Raw genomic sequence first — 19553 nt, forward strand, 5'->3', positions numbered from 1 at the left:
AAGTTTAGACCCTTAGATCAGGAATAGGACAGACATTTATAGGACATTTCATAACTTTCCCAAATTCTTATGAAAAAATATTCCCCACTAACTGCACTGAACTACTGTACCCAATTTATTATATATTTTAGGAGTTGGAGTCGGTACATTTTATACCGACTCCACCAAAAAGGACACGACTCCGCAGCCCTGGAGACAGTATGGGCAAAAATAGAGCGAGAGACACAGCAAAGGGGAAAAAAAGAAGATCGCAAGACACAGAGAAGGGGAAAAAAAAAAAAAAAGAGCGCGAGAGAAAAAAAGGCGTAAGAAAAATGCAAGAGAAAGAGGCCCGGCCACAAGTTTTTCTGACATGTTGCTGTCATCAATTTCTAAGTGAGATAATTTTTTTCAAATGAAATGGAAAAATATCCAAAGTTCATCTTCTGATCTGTGATCTATGTTCTGTAGTGAATACAATATGGCCATAAGAGACTTCAAAATCATTGCATTCTCGTTTTCTTTACATTTTATACAGCGCTCCCAATTTTTTAGGAATTGGGATTATAGATGTGACACAAAAATACAAGAGATAAAAGCGATAGATAAAGCTAGATATGAAAGATATTACTAGATGTATACCGTACATACAATTTGTCAGTAATGGCCTTCAAACTTTTTACATACCAGCTAAGTGTCCGAAACCAGGGTAGATCATAGGAATGGTAGACATTGTAGCCGATCATGATAATCTCCTGGAAACACTTGATCTGCACACACATCACCTGTCGGAAGAATCCCACACAGGTTATACACCAGATTATCCTCAAACATTACCAGACGCCTCCAGGAGGGACTTACAATCATCATGAGCACGATAGGTCCCAAATAGATGATGAAGAAGAAGAATGCTATCATGGCCAGCGTGAGGATGCCTCTGACCCACCAGTTCTTCCATCTAGTCACAGAGAAGATACAGGAGACATCAGTGTTGGCAAAGGCAACTGAAGATCATGTAATAGATCAGACCTAATACAATAGTTCTAATGGCCATACACCAGACCGGTAACAATAATCCTCAAAATATTAAGATGGAAATTGGATATACAATGCGGCAAAGAGTTATCACACCAACAACATACAGAACTACCCCCGTGTGAATGAACGGTAGTGCTCATACATTACCACTGCTCCACTCTGGGTCTATGGAGTGCTGTCACACAAGCGCTCTACCGCTCCAGTCACACAAGACTTTGGGACCACCCACCGTTCAAGAATTTGTCACATGTGCCATCTTGGGGTTTTCTTTTGTTACAGTAATCACCGGTTATAGCTTTGTGGTCTTACTATGGATTGTCCGTGGGTCTCCTAATCCAAACTTGACACACTCATAGGCATATTTGTGTTTGAGTTTGGGTTGGTACATCGGAGTCCGTACTTGGACCATGAAACATTAATGTGTGGAACCAGCCTTACAATGGAAGCCACAGCGTTATGTTGTATGTGTCGCCCAGCAAGCCCCAATACATTGTCAGGTTCTGGTGTCTATGGCTTTGGCATAACGAGTATGATGATTACACAATTTTTGATACATTTGTATATTTTGTGAGTGCATTTAGAAGTATGTAGCAGAGCGGCATCTTGTCTGCTTCCTCTTTGGCGTTCGTCTCATTTACCCCATAATTCTTCCGGCCGATGTTTCCCACGTACATGTTTGGGGACGGCGTGTAGATAAAGTGCTGTGCATTGCACAAGTATTATACATCTATGACGCCGCTGTTTAATAAACTTGCTGTTTTTATTTCTGACACTTGTAGGACTCCCACAGGAAAACTCTGTTTGATCAGGATTGTAGAGCTACACATCATCTGCGGCATCCAACGTCTTATCCCCCCTCCCTCGTCCATCTATTTAAAGCGCCATTTCCTGACCTGCAGCCCTTATCCTGTAAGGGAAGGATCCAATTTACTTATTGTTAGTGAGAGGAAGGCCAATCTCATCAGAAAGCAGCTGCTGCGTGGCTAAGGAAATGAAGACATGGGCATGCAAGGTCTTCACCTGGCCTGGTCTTCTGTTACCTGTCATGAATAGTTATGAGTGAAGTGGCTGGTGGCACCGTGGTACGGCGATGGCAGCTCGTTCGGTAGTACTGATAACGTGGGATTGGGTAACTGCCCTCGGGTCGCTCTGCCATGCGATCTCATTAAGCATGGCTGCTCTGGTGACAACGGAGGACAATTCTCACATTTCAGCAGATTTGCTTAGATTAAACGGATATCGGTGCCTGTAACAGATGTGGAGAGCAGAAGCCGCTGTAGGAAATGCATAATGATATTAACCCCTTTCCGACATGTGTTGTAATAGTACAGCACACCTTGGCTCGTTCAGATCAGAGGGAAGTGCGGGCTCAGCGGCAGAGCCCGCACCTTTCTGGGCACACGACAGCTGATCTGGTCGGATCAGCTCTCATGTGCCCCAACAGCCGCGGGTGGAATCGCGATCCACCCGTGGCTGTTAATTAGTTAAATTCCGCTATCAATCTCAGACAGCAGTATTTAATTTGCACTTCCCGGAAGCCCATCACATGACCGTGGGTCGCCGATCGGTTGGCATGATAACCCGGGGTCTGCAGGAGACCCCTGCGGTTGTCATAACAGTTTGCTATGAGCGTCGCCCAGAGGTAGGCGCTCATAGCAAGTGAGTGCTGATCATGGCCTGTGTGTAGCAGAAGCAATCAGACAATTGCAGCTTCTAATCTCCCATGGAAACTATGGAAGCAAGCAAAAAAAAAAAGTTATTAAAAATATTAACGAAATGAAAAAAAATATAAGTTTAAAATCTCCCCTTTTCCCCCCATTCAAAATAAAAAAAAAAAAAATCAAACCTACACCTATTTGGTATCGCCACGTTCAGAATCGCCCGATCTATCAATATAAAAAAATAATTAATCCAATCGGTAAACGTCGTAACGAAATAAAAAGTCAAAACGCCATAAGTACTTTTTTTTGGTCGCCGAAACATTGCAACAAAATACAATAATGGGTGATGAAAACATCGGATCTACCCCAAAATGGTATCAATAAAACTATCAGCTTGGCACACAAAAAATAAGCACTCACCCAGCCCAGATCCCGAAAAATGGAGAAGCTACGAGTCTCGGAAAATGGCGCCTTTTTTTTTTCCACCACTTAAATAAAAAAGAACCTATACATGTTTGGTGTCTACGAACTTGTAATGACCTGGAGAATAATAATGGCAGGTCAGTTTTAGCATTTAGTGAACGTGGTTAAACAAAAAAAAACAACAAAAAAAAAAAAAAAAAAAACACACTTCGGAATCGCACTTTTTTTTGCAATTTTACTGAACTTGGAATTTTTTTCCCAGTTTTCCAGTACACAATATGGTAAAACAAATGGTGACGTTCAAAAGTACAACTTGTCCCGCAAAAAAATAAGCCCTCACATGGCCATATTGACCGAAAAATAAAAAAAAGTTATGGCTCTGGGAAGAAGGGGAGCAAAAACTGAAAATAGCCCGGTCATGAAGGAGTTAAAAACACAGCCGTGGTTACTGCTTTTGCTCACAGTCCATTAGACGGGGTCTGGTTTTGGAAAACTAGTGAAAGTGAGTGGAGTGTCTCTTGCTGTAAAGAACTTAACAAGCTCATGTAATACACAAACAGGTTATTAAAAAGGTCATCCAATGTTAAAAAAGCACCAATATAAAAAAAAAAACTGTTACGAGACGTACAAAATAAAGAATAAATCACGTGTAATCTTTTTTCCCCTCGACAGATCCACTACAGACTCTATAGCTCCTGGTCTTAGTTTACAAGCGGCCAGCATGGGGCGGCTGCAGCTAATTGTCGGCTTCAGAAGGTCAGGTGCCATGTTTCGTCGTATTCATGACTGCTGTGGAGACTAGCTGCAGCGGTCAAATGATGGCTCCTTGTAAACAAAGACTAAGAGGTCAGTGCGGTATCACCGTGGGAATGAAGACGTGAGCGGGGTGTTTTGTTTTGCTTTTTTTTTAATACCATTTCCCTTTGTTTTAGACGTTTGATGACCCATTTAATTTCAATCATAATGATGTAAAGCTTTACTTTCCTGCAGTGGCGCCACCGGAAAATTCAGCACTTGATGCCAAGCTAACCCTCTAAAGAACTGCTTAAAGGGGTGGTCAGAAAGCCAGATGAATTTTCATCCTTAATCCCTTTCTATTTGATGCCATAATCTAAACCATTTTCTAATAAACTTGAATTAAAAAAATTCCCTAACTTCCCGTACTTCATTTCTGATGAAGCTTCATTTGAGAATCCTAGTGCATGATGGGATACTCAAACGAAGCGTCATCAGGGTTTATAGGCTGCAGTCAATGTCACAGCCCCTGACCCCTCTCTGAACTGATGCGTCATCAGTCACCTCCGTTTCAGAGGCTGTGCTAGTCCCTGGGCTATGTGCACAATGGCAGTGCGCACTCTGTTGCTGGTTTAGAGTAAGCAGTAACAAGCCGGCAACAGAGCGCGTTGTCAGAGGGCAGGGCTCGTCTCTGCACACTGGGTATTCTGACACTACAAACTAACAGTGTGCTCACCTGCCAGCTCATTACTACTGATCTGAGCCAGCAACAGAGAGTGCGCTTTCATTGTGCACATCGTGCAGGGACTAGCCCTGCCCCTAAAATGAGCTTAGTTTCAGGGAGGGAGCAGAAGCTGATTGCACTGGGTTTATCAAGCAAAGATTCAAAAAAAAAAGAGAAAAGCAGTTCGATAAATGTAGTTAGGGAAGGATAGGAAATTTTTAATTCAATTAATTCAAGTATATTAGAAAATAGTTTAGATTACGGCATTAAATAGATATGGATTTAGGAGGAAAATTCATTTGGATTTCGGATCACCCCTTTAAAGTTTTTGTCCATGCCAAATTGGCCACCCAATTTGACACGGGGCATGAAGGCACACTATTGCATGCTGGACAAAACAAGTTTCAAAGACAACCATCTGAAATCCAGCGAGTATCATGAACGGGTCTTATTCTAATTAACTGGACCCATAGAAGATACTTGTCAGATTGTTACTTTGGCAACTGTACCGCTCAGCATGCACGGCTTTGATTTGGTGGCAGAGTATAGCTGAACAACCCCTTTAACTATAATAACGATACTCATGTGCACAAAACATCTGTCACCGCTAGGGGGACGGGCAGGACAAGTGGGTGCCAGCAGAGTCAATGAGCAACTCAGCCATGGCATTCAGATACTGCCAGGGCTGTTTTCATTAGGTTTGCCCCAGATAGAGAAAAGCTTAGCAACAACCATAAAAATGGTTTGCCAAGTACTGACCTCAATCCATCAGGCACCTTAGTGATGGACTGGGTCGTCAGTGGCCAAACGTTAGTCAACGGAACGCCTACTGTTGTATCAGAAGTTCTAGAACTTGGTGTACAAGAGGATTGATGAAACATGCCTTAGGTTAGAAGTCTGGGAGTAAAGTAAACCATTTACCCACAACAGATATATGTATGGCCACCTGAGGGGTTTGGGGATTTCTAACAGCAGCAAAACACTGTCTTTCCATCACTGCAGCAATTCATTAGTGAAGCTGCTGGCTGAGGATTGTGTGTAATCTGCTTACACTGCAGCCAGTCAGGGAGCACAAGTCACCGGCTTTGATGTTCTCATCACAATGAGCATTTAACTCCTGCAAAGCAAACAATGATTACAAAGAGATGTGACCTGGAGGACAGGCTGGAAAGGGCTCTGTTGAGGACTTCAGGGGTGTCATCGGTCGGGGTGCCTTGCTGAGTTCCACCAGTGTCCGTCTTGCTGTCGCTGTCTGATGCAGTCTCCCCATCGAGTTTAACTTCAGGTTCCGGCTCGATCTCCTAGAAGAAAACAAACAGACATTTTCAACAACTTCATTAAACCCTTAATTTCATACATCCGGGTAAGTCCCTCTAACACCCCAGCATCCAGCTAAGGTCGCACGCATTAGTGTCTAGAGGTCTCAGGCATATTCCCTAAAAGTGTCAATACTGGGTCAGGAATTACAGACTCACTTTTGGACCATGCACAGAAAAGAAAATCTCCCGATCATGAAAAACTTCCAAAGTCTAAGCTCTGAGGACACAAATGACGATAAAGCAGCTCTTCAATGTGAGGAACCCACAGGATCACAGCCTCCAGGACACCTCTTTCAATGAACATACTACCCATTACTGTATATGCATGAGGAGGGTCCCTCCACCCAAGACACCCTCAATACAACAACACCAAGATCTGCTAAGAAGCAGCAGCACTCCCAGGCCTTACATTATATTTCTCCATGATTATTAATGAGTTTCTATTAATAAGCACATTGTTAAAGGGGCTGTCCAACTAACCAATAAATTCTCAAAAGGCAGGTAAATGTTATAAATATATAAAACAACGTATATATTCCATCTCTAACCCTTGTAATAATCAAGAGCGGATTTCTCCGATGACGTCCGCTAAGAGAGAAAGTCAGGACATTCTGTTCTCTGGTCACCTGACCAATGTCTCCTCAGAATGTTCCAAGATTCTTGATGCGTCAGATGAGGTCTCATTACAGTCACCTGACTATTGCAGCCAATCCCATAGCTCAGATTATAAAACAGTGGTATCCCTTCAGACCACAGTGGAGACCACAGTGGAGACCACAGTGGAGACCACAGTGGAGACCACAGTGGAGACCACAGTGGAGACCACAGTGGAGACCACAGTGGAGACCACAGTGGAGACGCAAGGGCTAGAGCCCGAGAGTAAAGTTTCTGTCATTATCACATGGCCTGCATTTTGAGATTTTTTTTTTGTAAGGCCTTAAATCAGACAATTACGGCCCACGACTTCAGGTCTTACCACAGGTCTCCTGATCCAAACTCTACAACTTCATAGGCATATATAAAGGCTGTTGAGTTGGGGTCAGGAGGAGACACACGGTAAGTCCTGAAGTTGTGGGCCATACCCAGACTGCGATATACACATCTGAATGATGCCCAAGTCAGACAACCCCTAGGTGGAAAAGGACAAAAATAACAAAGAAAAAAAAACACCCCACTTTTTACATTCCCCAGAATTATCAAATATAAGCAGCGTGACTGAAAATCACGTAGCATACCTGAAGCGGTGTTTCAGGTATAATATCCAGCCAGGGACCTTAGCTGGAGGTGAGAGGAGTCCGGCTCCGCCCCAGGTGAAAGACCAATCACCTGGAGCTAAGCTGGCAGAAGCCGGACTGATCTGGTCTCCAGCTATGGTCCATGGCCGAATATTATAACTGTATTTTTTCTGAAACCCCGGCGGATTTCATAGGAAAATATACCTGGCTGCAACTATGCTCCGATTCATGTTTCTCACAGTTTGGGCTAAATGTTACTCAGACTGGAGGCGTGTACTTCTCCCTGTATGAGTTGTCCAATCATAAGTAGGCTAAAACACAGCAGAAAAAGAACACGCCCCCAACCAGAGCTTAAGTTTCTCGAGTGTGAAATATAATACCACTGCTCTAATCTCATGGTTTTATCTTCTGCATGATTACAAAGTACAGATTACCAAAACCTTTCAGACAACGTCCCTGTGGGGGAGGGGCAATGCAGCTCTGTTACATTAAAAACCCTTTTTTCAGCTCTCCTCTACTAGCACAGTCAGCTCTGCTGTGCTGCCACTCCTCCCATACTGCCAGTCCAGAGTTGTGTCAGTAATCACACTTCTGTCTGTTGTGCTTAACTTGTACTAGCTCTGCAGTGAGATCAAGAGCAGGGTCTCATTAAATCTCACGCAGGAGTAGTCCAGAACATGAAGGTTACTCCTGTGTGAGAGGTAACGACAGCCTGGATCTCACTGCATAGTGATTACAAGTTGCTTGTGAGCATAAGATATAAGTGTGATTGATGACACATCAGTAATCAAGAGAGTGGATAGAATGGTTTGTAATGTGACACAGCTAAACTCAGCTGCACCGCTCCTCCCTAACACTGACTGAGTGCAGGGAATAAGACCAAGAGATGAGAGCTGTATCATTACATTTCAAACACTGAGAAACCTGCTCTAAGCTATTGTGGGGGCATGTTCTTTAATTTATGCGTCACTGCCTACTAAGGATTGGTCAGCATCATACGTGGGAAGTAGTACATGACTTCAAGTGAAAACTCTGATAACTTTTTTAAGTCCGACTGGGTGCTAACTCATTAGGTACCAAATACTTTCACATTTTTCAAGTTGAATTGGACACATGATGTAACAATGGCTCGAGAGTGGAATAATTTTTTTTTTTTTTTTTTTTTTTTTTTTTTTTGGGGGGGGGGGGGATATTTAGATCCTGATAAAACAACTGTACTCCAGGTGCTCATAAAGTACTCCATTTAGTGTTAGCCACAGGGCTGATAGTGGTGATGCAGACATGGCTGCAGGAACAAACACCCCCATTTAAAATGTTGTTGAATAAACTATCAACCCTTATAAAAATGGATTGAGACGAGGCATCACTGCACATGGAGAAACAAGTAAATGCCTTTTATTCCCCAGACATGGGAAAGTTTCACTTTGCAATTACCACAACCAATAAAACACAAAGAACGGTCTTTTCAGCTTCCAATCAATAGGAAGCCCTGATATTTTTTAATGGATAATGATCAATTATGTGCTGTTCAGAATTAGCAAGTAGTAGAAATGCCAAAGAAACTGAAAAACAAAGAATCCAAGAGGATAACAGGACGCAGGTGACTACTACAAGCTTCTTCCCTTCTGGCCATCTTCTGATCAGTGTCCACAGTAAAAGCATTGTCCTTTGCTATGAGTGTTCCTAGGAAGGTTAGTTTCCTGATTACTGGCCTGTCTAAACAAGCCGGCCATCACACGATTAAGCAAAATGCTCGTTCATCAGGAGAGATGATTTTTCACCAGGACATGTGCTGCCGATAAAATGATGTTCTATGGGAACAGAACAATTGTTATTAATGATTGTTATGTGCCCACAGAATCCTGGTCGGTCTGTAAAAACAGGGCATTACGTGTCCGCTGATCATATTGCATGTAGCTGAATAGCGGCCATTTAATGGCCAGGATCAGGCAGTGTAAATTGGCCCTTACATCGGTCTTCTATTTAGGATCCATCCCAGAGTTCAAAAAACGCAACAACATGAATGTGGAAACATACCGTTTAGCTGTATTTTATGTCCAGCTGCAGGTACACAATCAGGGAATTTACAGCCAGTCATTAAAATTGACATTGTGTCCACCAGTCTTAACCCTTTCACAACCTTGGGTTTTTCTGTTTTTGCGAATTGCCTCTTCAGAGAAAGAGAGGACTTGTACTCTATATATTGCACGACTCGTTAAAGGGTTGATTGTGACTTGTAGGATCGCTGCTTCCAATAGGTGGCGCTATAGAGTACAAGTCCTCTTTTTCTCTGAAGAGTTAATTTGCATATTAAATTTCCCAGAGGAGCATTGCACGGCAAACAAGCCTCCATACCTTGACGTGCCAGAGCTGGTGTGTCACTCTCCATAAGGAGAAACGTTACCCCTTCGACCTCTGTTTTTGCGGTGTTTGTTTTTTGCTCCCCCCTTCTTCCCAGAGCCATAGCATTTTTACTTTTCCATCAATATGGCCATGTGAGGGCTTGTTTTTCGCGGGACGGGCTGTACTTTTGAACGACACCATGGGTTTTACCATACTGTGTACTGGTACATGGAAAAAAAAAATCAAAGTGCGGTAAAATTGTAAAAAAATTCCACAATTGTTTTTTTTTTTACCATGTTCAGTAAACTCTAAAACTGACCTGCCATTATGATTCCCCAGGTCATTACGAGTTTGGAGATACCAAACATGTATAGGTGGTGGGGGAAAAAAAAAAAAAAAAAAGACATTTTCCGAGACCCGTTGCGTCTCTATTTTTCGGGATCTGGGGCCGGGTGAGGGCTTATTCTTTGTGCGTCGAGCTGACGTTTTGATGGATACCATTTTGGGGTAGATGTGATCTTTTGATCGCCTGTTATTTGCGAACAAAAAAAACCTTAATTCTGGCGTTTTGATTTTTTTCTCATTACGCCGTTTACCGATTGGATTAATTCTTTTTATATATCAATAGATCGGGTGATTCTGAACGTGGTGATACAAAATGTGTAGATTTGATTTTTTTTTTATTGTTTGATTTTGAATGGGGCAAAAAGGGTGGGGGGCGATTTGAACTTTTATTTATTTAAAAAAAAAAAAATGTAACTTTTCACTTTCTTTAATAGTCTCCATGGGAGAGGCTTCATCCTAAAGTGTGTAACAAAAGTGCTCACTTGCTATGAGCGTGAATCGCTGGGAGGTGACCATGACAACAGCAGGGGTCTCTTGCAGACCCCGGATTATCATGCCAACCCATCGGCGACCCTCGGTCATATGACTAGTGACAAACTTCCGGATGACAACGGCATTTAACATGTTAACAGCCGCGGGTGGATCGTGATTCCACCCGCGGCTGTTAGAGGCACATGACAGCTGATCAGATCAGCTGTCATGTCCCTGGAAAGGTGCGGGCTCAACTCCGGAGTCCGCGCCAAAAAGGTCCGCGTCCAAGGTCATTAAGAGGATAATGATCGGGACCAATAGAGTGAGATGCGCCTAATTCTTTAAGAGGTCTCTCAGAGAAAAAATGAAAAATCCATATAGACATCTTCGGGGAGGCGACATCTCACCCTCACATTGAAGATATGGGATTAATTATAACTGGGGAAGTGAGAAAGAGCAAACACTTCAACCTCCATTGAAGTAGGACCTCCTGCTGTAAACAGGTAATTACATCAGGGGATCTGCTTAGAGCCAGCCACCAAGTATAGGATTCGCATACTCCAAGGCGGAGAAGTACACTTCCCGAGATTGAGATTCCTTTGAACAGAGGAATCCCCTAACACTCTGGAGCCAGTGGTCAATGATGAATATTGGGGTTTACACGGATCCAATATTTATGAGAGATATATTTTCGGCGTCATGGCGAAGTGATGAACATAACACATTCACTCACATCACTGTAAAGCCGGCCTAACACCTCCAACTTTACATCACACTAGATGGATGATGCTATCCATGCCATGTTTCATCTCTATAAAAAGAAAAAAATTGAGATAATGAAAATGACGACAATATCTCCATCCTGGGACCTCCAGGGGCAAAGAGATCCTGGAACCCTACTCTGTGCTCCATGGGATTGTGGTGATCCTAGGGGTCAAACTCCCAGCAATCAGTAAGTTATCACCTATCCCATGGGTAGGTCATAATCTACAAACTGTACAAACCCTTTAAAGAGCGAGATGATACCAAATCCAAAAAGAGGTCTAAAAGGTAAAGTTTATCCTTGTGGATAGTGCCAAGCCAGTGTATGAAGACTTCTAGCCACGCAATTGTCATGCAAGGTGCGTGAAAGACTAAGTGCAAAACAAAGGGATGGGGGGAAAGAGGGGAGTGAAGACCTCCTAGACTGATCTGATATCACCCTTTCTCCCCTAACGTCCCTATACATGTTCCTCACCAATCGCCGCACACGAACCTAAACCCTGTATTTCTCCAGTGCTTGGCCCAGGATAGGGAAGGGGGATGAGCACTAGTCAGTCCCCACTAACAGCTAAAGACAACAAGGGAGAAACACGGGGGAAAGTAGCTTAGCTTTAGCAGACTTCAGAGAGATAACTCCAAGTGTCCTCCTAGCACCACAGAGGAAGATAGCAGTCTGAGAGCTCCAACTATTCACAAGGAAACATGTGAGTATCACCGGCACCTTCCTGCTGCAAAGTGAAACTATTTAAACACCCAGGCCAGGGTATCAATTAGCGGGAAGGAGATAGCCGCTGGGTCCTAGAGTGAAACAGATAAGAAGGTGTCTGTAATGCCAAACAAAGATCTTCTGCAATTTAAAATATGAAAATAGCCTCTTCAGAGAAGAAGAGGACAAGAACTCTAGTGCCACCTATTGGAGGTAGCAATCTCTCCGCAAGCAGGAACTTCATCCCTCAGACCACTTATCAGAGGCCTCTCACCCAGCCAAACTAGTCCTCCTGCTTTGCACTGATGAGGAGCAAATACCCCCAAAATGTGTCTGGAAATGAGGTTTCTGGCATGACTTATGTCATGTCATGTGGCAAGGCGCTGTGAAATTATAGTCACGCCTCTCTGGCGCTGCTATAGGGACAGCATGGCATGTTTTTGCTAAAAGTTAATTAGATCTATTTTTTCCCCGGTGGTTTATCAACTTCACAGCCATTGTGAGCAGGAGGTGGACAGAGGCATAATTTGTACCGCGCGCACAATATATGTGCAGGGATCAAGGTCGGCAATATGCTGCACGGAGCATGCACAGTACCCTTGTTTATATGTCAGCCAGAAGTGTTGGTTTCCAGGGGAAGTAACCCACCCACCAGTTTACTGTGCCCACCCCGCCCCTGCACTCTGTAATCCTCTGATCATTATCTCAGCAGCATCCTACAGGTCACACATGACATTTCCGCATACACCAAGTATCAGTGACATGCTTCGTGTCTGCTCGAGGATTTATCTTCCTACCGAAATAGGAAAATAATAGCATTGTACATAATGGGGTCCATCTGCTTTTCATCATGGTGATCGGAAAAACGACAAACTCTGCAGCGGAAATGTAAACACAGCCTTATGCCCTGTTCACACTGCGTTTCTGCAGCACATTCAGAGTTTGGTCTAAATTCCCTAAGCTGAGGATTCAGATGACCCTCCAATGGAGCCACAGACTGGAGGAGTACAAAGAAAATCTGTTTGACTTATCTTTAAGTCGTTATTTCAGACAGGCATAGAAACATGGTCGGCCAGGTTCTGGTGTCTATCCGAAAAAGCGGACACTTTCAGAAAAATTACAGATTTAATTTGCACTTTGTTCCTTCCATGGCTCTGTCGGGGGGGAGTCAGATGGACCCCGAACACACTACAAAAACGCAATGTGAACAAGGCCTTAGAGGTCAGGAAAGAGGTCGACTAACTTTGTCTAAAGGCAGTGTGCACACATGGATATTAAAAGCTCAACCATCCATGTATAGGGGTGTCCTGACTCTCCCTGACAGCAGGGGAGAAGAATAATCGGACATGTTGGATTTCAACATGCCCAATTCTATATTCTCCTTGTAGGAGGTGAGCCAGGGCCTTATTCTGTTAACTCCATGAAGGCCACAACCACGACAGGGCATATACACATACAACTGTAATATGGCCACGTGCACAAGTTCAGTATTTGGTCAGTATTTTACCTCAGCAAGTCAAAACCAGGAATCAGAGGAAAAGTAGAATAGAAACACGTCACCACTTCTGTATTAATCACCCACTCCTGGTTTTGGCTTACAAATACTGGAGGTAAAATACTCACCAAATACTGAACGTGTGAACGTGGCCCAAGAGGAAAAGCCACATTTACTCCAATAGGGTCCTATTTTACTCATACACCAGGAGGCCCAGGATGAACAGTGCTACAGGTCGGACATTGCAGAGCTAGGAACTGTGAACACAGATATGAATATGATGAGAAGAAAATAAATTATACACAAGATATCAGTGAGCAATGCGGCATCATTAGCTGTAATGTATTGGGGCCGTCGGGAACAGCGCTTTCATGACACAGCCATTTCTTTGGATCAGTAAACATCAACCTGACAGAAAAGCGTGCGAGGCTTCCAGAGATTCAAGGGTCAGCAATAAAGGCCGGCGACCATATACTGCGAGTCCAGCACCATGGGGAAGCTGCTCCAGCACTCGCCTGAGGGAAATATAGCTCTTATTAGCACTATACAATGGCTGCCAGGAACAATCCCCAGCCCCATGTGGCTGATAACAGGCGACAATGGAGGACGATGCATCACCGCATATGTACATGAAGGACGCTGATCTCCTCACTGGACTGTTTCCAGCTGTATTCCCTATGAAATTAAAATTCTGGAAAACCTTTTCTTGAAACGGTGTGTTGTGCCATGCCTCAGTTATTCCTCCTGGAAATGTATGCATAACCTGACAGCTAGGCATTCTGGTTGTTAACAGGGAGTTTCTCCACGTTTCAATAATGGTATGATGGCACAGTGTCAGATTATGGAAAGACCAGCTTTAGTGTCCAGAGGATTGGTAATGTGTTGCTGTCAACTTATCTATACATTGCCAGGAGGTATAACAGAGGAACAGTAATACGCAAAAATACAGTATTCATGAAAAAACTTATGAAAAGAGCTGACCACCCTTGTTTAAAGGGGACCTTTACCTGTAGGACATTCCCGAAGAGGAAAGTGCTTGTCCTATCTACATCACTGATCCTTAAGCCATGTTCACACATTCAGTATTTTACTTCAGTAATTGCAAGCCAAAATCAGGAGTGGAACATTATATTATATAGAAAGTATAATAGAAACACGTCACCATTTCTGTATTTATCACCCACTCCTGGTTTTGGCTTACAAATACTGGAGGTAAAAAGCTCACCAGATACTCAGTGTGCACGAGGCCTTAGCAAGGTCTGTGGATGCAAGAAGTGTTTTCCTATTCTTTAAAGCAGTTTTCCATGATTAGAAGAACATGGCTGATTTCTTTCGGACACACTGGCACCATGACTATGGGTTGTGTCAGGGTTTACAACTCAGCCCCATTAAAGTGAATGCACCACACACAGGCAGGGATGGAGCTGTTCCTGAAAGACAGCAGCCATGTTTTTCTAATCCTGGACAGCCACTTTAATAAGGCATTAGCAATTAGAGAAAATTACATGGTTTGTATCAGGAAGGCGAGTGCATTTAAAGGAAATTAAAACTGGTTACTTAGATGCCACTAATGCAGAAAAGGTCCCCAACAAATACTGAAGAGGCTGTAAGATAATACCATCACAAATGTTAGGTACAAAAAGTGTTACAGGTGAAATAGCCACAATTTTAGTTTTCACAGGTGGCTGCACCCTATCTGGAAGATGGCCGCCACCACAGACCGCACGGTGCGTGCTACTGCAGACCAACACAACGCAGAACTGGCGAAAACATGATTTACATGTATCATTGCCAACACAGGCTGAAAACCACTGACCCCATCACAACAGGTAGGACACAGGGGAAATTCTGACTATTTCTATAAGACATGTACCACTGAAATTTGCCATTTTGATGGTGGGTTGCAGCTGTAGCATTTCTTACAAAAATGGTTATCACATGTAATAGTCATGCGCAGACTACCCCTAAAAAATAAAATGGGGAGTAGGGAGTGTTCACAACACCGGGTTCTGATGGTTGGACTTCACGGTCCTTATATGCACCACAATGTGTAGATTGATCATGGATCTCCAGCCCTGAACTTACTGTCTCATCTGTGCCTGTAGGTTCAGGAGATTTGCGGTCAGTCCGGGCATCATAATCGTAGTCCCTAAATGTGAAATATGCCAGTCTGAGCCCAGCCCAATACTGCTACATATAAGATTCCACAGTTTCCTGCAGTCGCTGCCCCCGTTGGGGGTGAGCACTTCTGTGTAGCCCTCTTATTCTTGTCATTAATAGCATCTGTGGGGGATACGTATGGACAAGTGCTAATTTGCCATAACTAATTACCCAGATCGGGCGATGGTTAAAAAGAATACACAGTATGGCTCTGCGGTCCGAGTCGTGGAAAAGTGCGGAGCACATAACTTCTATGCCCAGCACTAGGCACATCTGGCTGCCATCACTTCCATCAAAAACAGACGCGGAGGGCGCACAGAGGACTATACGGATGAAAAATAGTCTTTTTCTCAATGAAACAAACAATTTCACATATGCTCAGGCGGCCATATTTTCGGTCAGCACGATGTATGGGTGGTCCGCTGGACAACATACGGATCCCATAATACCCGTTGTGCCTCTGTATTATGGACCAGTCCAGTACATGTGAATGCAGGCAGCACCTGCACCCGAGCGGACGAGCACTCGAAGGTAGTCATGTCTGCACTCAACCTTAGAAGGAGGAGTCACAAGTTCTCCATTATGTAGTGGAAAAATATATATCTTTGTACTGTGTTAGCCAGTAGATAGAAAAATATGAAGATTTGAGAGTCCGCAGTGGTTGATAACTTAATGGCTAACTGAAAAAATGGTAACAAGTTGCAAGCTTTCGAGACTACTCAGGTCTCTTACTCAGGCATAGAAAAACACAATCTGAAGAGTCACATATGTATGCACAGCAAGACACAGAAATAATGCAATAGAGAAGACAAGTGACATGAAGCAGAACTATCAGTATGGGAGAGGGATAAACAGTTGTGGCCGTAAATATTGGAGGAGTTCATAGATAAGGAGTGTGAAAGTTGTCTTGTCCTGTGTTTGAGGTCTGGTACAGGGCTGTGATGCCCCCACAGGTCTGAGGAGCACATTCCTTAGTTGATGAAGAATGACATAAATCCATGTAATACATTCATTCCTGCACTGTCAAAAATGTAGAAGTAGTATAATAAGATGTAGGCCATTTAGCTTAATTGGCAACCATAAAGGAATGGGTGAGGCCTGTACTGGCCCAAGAGAGGCCCCCATGTAATGCCTAAGTGCTTTCATTGAGAATAGGAGTAGACGTCATCTTTACGAGACAAACCCTTTAAAAGTGATAAGTCTGCAGTCAGTCAATCTGTTGCTAACACAATGAAGATCGTCGGCTGTTTTGGTGAAACAAGTAATTGTTCATGTTAATTGATGGCAGACCACCGAACATAATCTTTCATAATATCAAAATCGGGCATGTTGGATTTTTTTTTGGGACCCATGTTTGCATCATCACAGGAAAGAAATCCAGTAATGGCCATTGCAGTTTGAGATCCATTTTAGGCTGGGGACAAATGAGCGCTTGCCATCCCATTTTATATGGTGTGCATAGAAGGATAGGTTAGGGGACTGGTTGATATCTTCAGCATTGTACTCAGCTAACTCCAGTACTCCCGTAGAGAAAGAAACACTAGTGACCATGGTTGACCTGAATTACATTCAGATGGGGCTCAGCGGAGCCCAGCTCTCTGGATCAGTGGGGTCCAAGCGGTCAGACCTGAAACGATCAGCAAGTTGTCCCAGTAGTTAAACCTCTAACGATTAGTCACGTGTTACACAGAGAATCCCATGGAAAAAGTAGCTTGACTTGACAGACGAGATTTGTTTTTATTCACTTACCCACAAGTCACAACAGATGCTGAAAGTGGCCCCATTCAAGGCTAACATTGCCTGCAGCTCTTCAATAGTCATGATGTGAAAAGGGTTTGTGAGATTTTCCTTGAATTCATCCAGGGTATGTGGGGAAATTTAAAACAGTGTATGCTAACAATCCAGCGATAAACACATGAGGACAAGTCTGGGGAACGTGGTGGTCATAACCTCTTGCTCATAGTTCGCTCCTCGGAAAACAGTTCATGCAAGTATGGCATGTTGACCCATCTTGTTGAAAAGAGCAGGACATTTTTTCTTCTGCCAGTTGATCACAAAGATGTCAGGACATTTTTTCTTCTGCCAGTTGATCACAAAGATGTCAAAGTAAACCATGGCATTCACATTATTGATTTGAAAAACATTGGGTCCACAATTTATATTCCTGACACAGCGCACCAAAGGCCAATTTTGAAGTGAAGTGGCATTTCGTTAGTCAAATGGGGATTTTTAGTGGACCAGTACCTCGTATTCTGGGAATTTACATGACCTGATAACCAAGCTTCGTCCGTCATGAAGTACAGCGATGGGTCCATTAGTCGGCAACCGCGTACAGCAATTTCTGAGTTTAGCTTTGTCAGACTCTTTCAGTACACCTTATTCTGTACGGATTTAAATTTCAGCACTCGATGACACGTCATTCGCAACAGGGCTGTGGAGTCGGTAAGCCAAACCTCCCACTCCCTCATACATGGCTCATGTTTATGTGATAAATTTACTGTAGCATAGATTCATCTCAGCTAAAAGTCTAGACCCTTAGATCAGGAATAGGACAGACATTTATAGGACATTACATAACTTTCCCAAAATCTTATGAAAAATATTCCCCACAAACTGCATTGAACTACTGTACCCAAATTAGTGTATATTTTAGGAGTCAGAGTCGGTTATACTGACTCCAACTTCACCAAAATGGGCTCCGACTCCACAGCCCTGGTTCGCAATACACCTACATGCTAAGAATCTTAGAGTTGACTTTTGAAGGCTACTTGCAATCCGCTGCCGAATTTCATGCAAGACTTCGACCGTCCTGACCAAAGGAGACATCGGTTTCTTCACGTTTCCGACAAAGCTGGTTTGATGCCATTTCTGAACAAGACTCTGAATACAATGTTTAGCTGGTGTTTTGTTCCTGGGTACTTGTCAGAGAAGGCCTCTTGCGTTTCCTTAATGGATCCACTGCGTACATAGCCTTCCACAATCAGCATTCGCTAGTTCAGGAAGAACACCATCTTTCTGACATGATGTGCACAGAAGGACTGAACAGGAAGATAAAATAAAGCTGGAACACCAGGTCACCAGACCGAGAACAAGGGGCTAAGGCCTCCTCCAAAGAGCGTGGCACTGGTATTGGACGCGGGCTACTTTTCCGTGGGCCTTACATAGAAAAAAGAGATTCTATGGATAACTTACAATCCTGGGACAATCCTTTTAAATTTGCAAGCACATAAATCAAAGACAGTTGCAACATCGAGTCACTCTGCATGTCGCCACACACCATCACGGACGGTGAAGAGTTAAGAGTGCCCCATCTGATATGGAGGTTTCTAGTCACTGATGAAGGACACAGGAGATTGTGTATCCCATACACCAGGTCTGTTCAGAAACAATAATACAGGGCGAAAGAAAAAGCTTGCCAGCATATCCTCAAATATGGACTCCACTGTTCTAGTGATGCTGTGTCTTGGGTCGATTCAGCAATCAAATACCCTGCGACTTTTTTGTGTGGCAACATCAAGGACTCAAGGTATCTGCCCCCAGCCACAGGATCAGAGCGATTAGAGACATGTCAATGAAACACTGGAGTCCATCTCCGAGGATATGCTGGCACGCGTCGGGGCAGAACTGGACTACCGCCTAGACATCTGCCGTGTCACCAATGGAAATCACTCTGAACATTTGTAGGTTATAGATAAAACGAAAAGAAGCACTATCCAAGTTTTAATACATTTGTGTTAGGTTCCCTCTTATGAATACAGAGGCTATCATTTTGTATCACCCTGTATTTTACAGTAACTTCCTCCAAAAGGTGAAGCCCCTCATATCCCCCCTCCGTGCAGACGATGCAGGCCTCCTGCTCAGTGTCAGCAGTGTTTGTACTGGATGCTGCATCCTCCGCCTACAATGTTACATAAAATCACACCGATCCATTTAGGGAAAATGGTTAAAAATAAATGGAATCAGCCAGAGAACAGACTGGAGGCTTAGCCGAGCATGCGAGCAACGAGACAATGAATGACCAGAGTGACTGCTGTGACAGCGCCGTACATGCTTCCAGAAATCCTGCCGAACCGGTGCCAGCAGCATCGTCCTGTCACATCTACACAGTGTACAGGGGAAAGGCTTCAGCTCTCCACAAACCGGAGTATTTATCACTG

General features: G+C 43.6%; 1 protein-coding gene across 1 annotated transcript in view; it reads right to left on the bottom strand.

Moving 5' to 3' along the window:
• CDS2 (CDP-diacylglycerol synthase 2) overlaps window positions 1–19553 on the bottom strand; it is a 77620-nt gene that overhangs the window by 42584 nt on the left and 15483 nt on the right. The window contains exons 2-4 of the mRNA XM_073653648.1: window positions 5713–5861; window positions 841–937; window positions 667–764 (exon numbers count right to left, since the gene is read on the bottom strand). Coding sequence (XP_073509749.1) covers window positions 667–764; window positions 841–937; window positions 5713–5861 — 344 coding nt within the window. The remainder of the gene's footprint in view (window positions 1–666; window positions 765–840; window positions 938–5712; window positions 5862–19553) is intronic.

The sequence above is a fragment of the Phyllobates terribilis genome, unplaced genomic scaffold, assembly GCF_046119375.1.
Source record: "Phyllobates terribilis strain yellow unplaced genomic scaffold, ASM4611937v1 Scaffold_11__3_contigs__length_659146591, whole genome shotgun sequence".
Lineage (NCBI taxonomy): Eukaryota > Metazoa > Chordata > Amphibia > Anura > Dendrobatidae > Phyllobates > Phyllobates terribilis.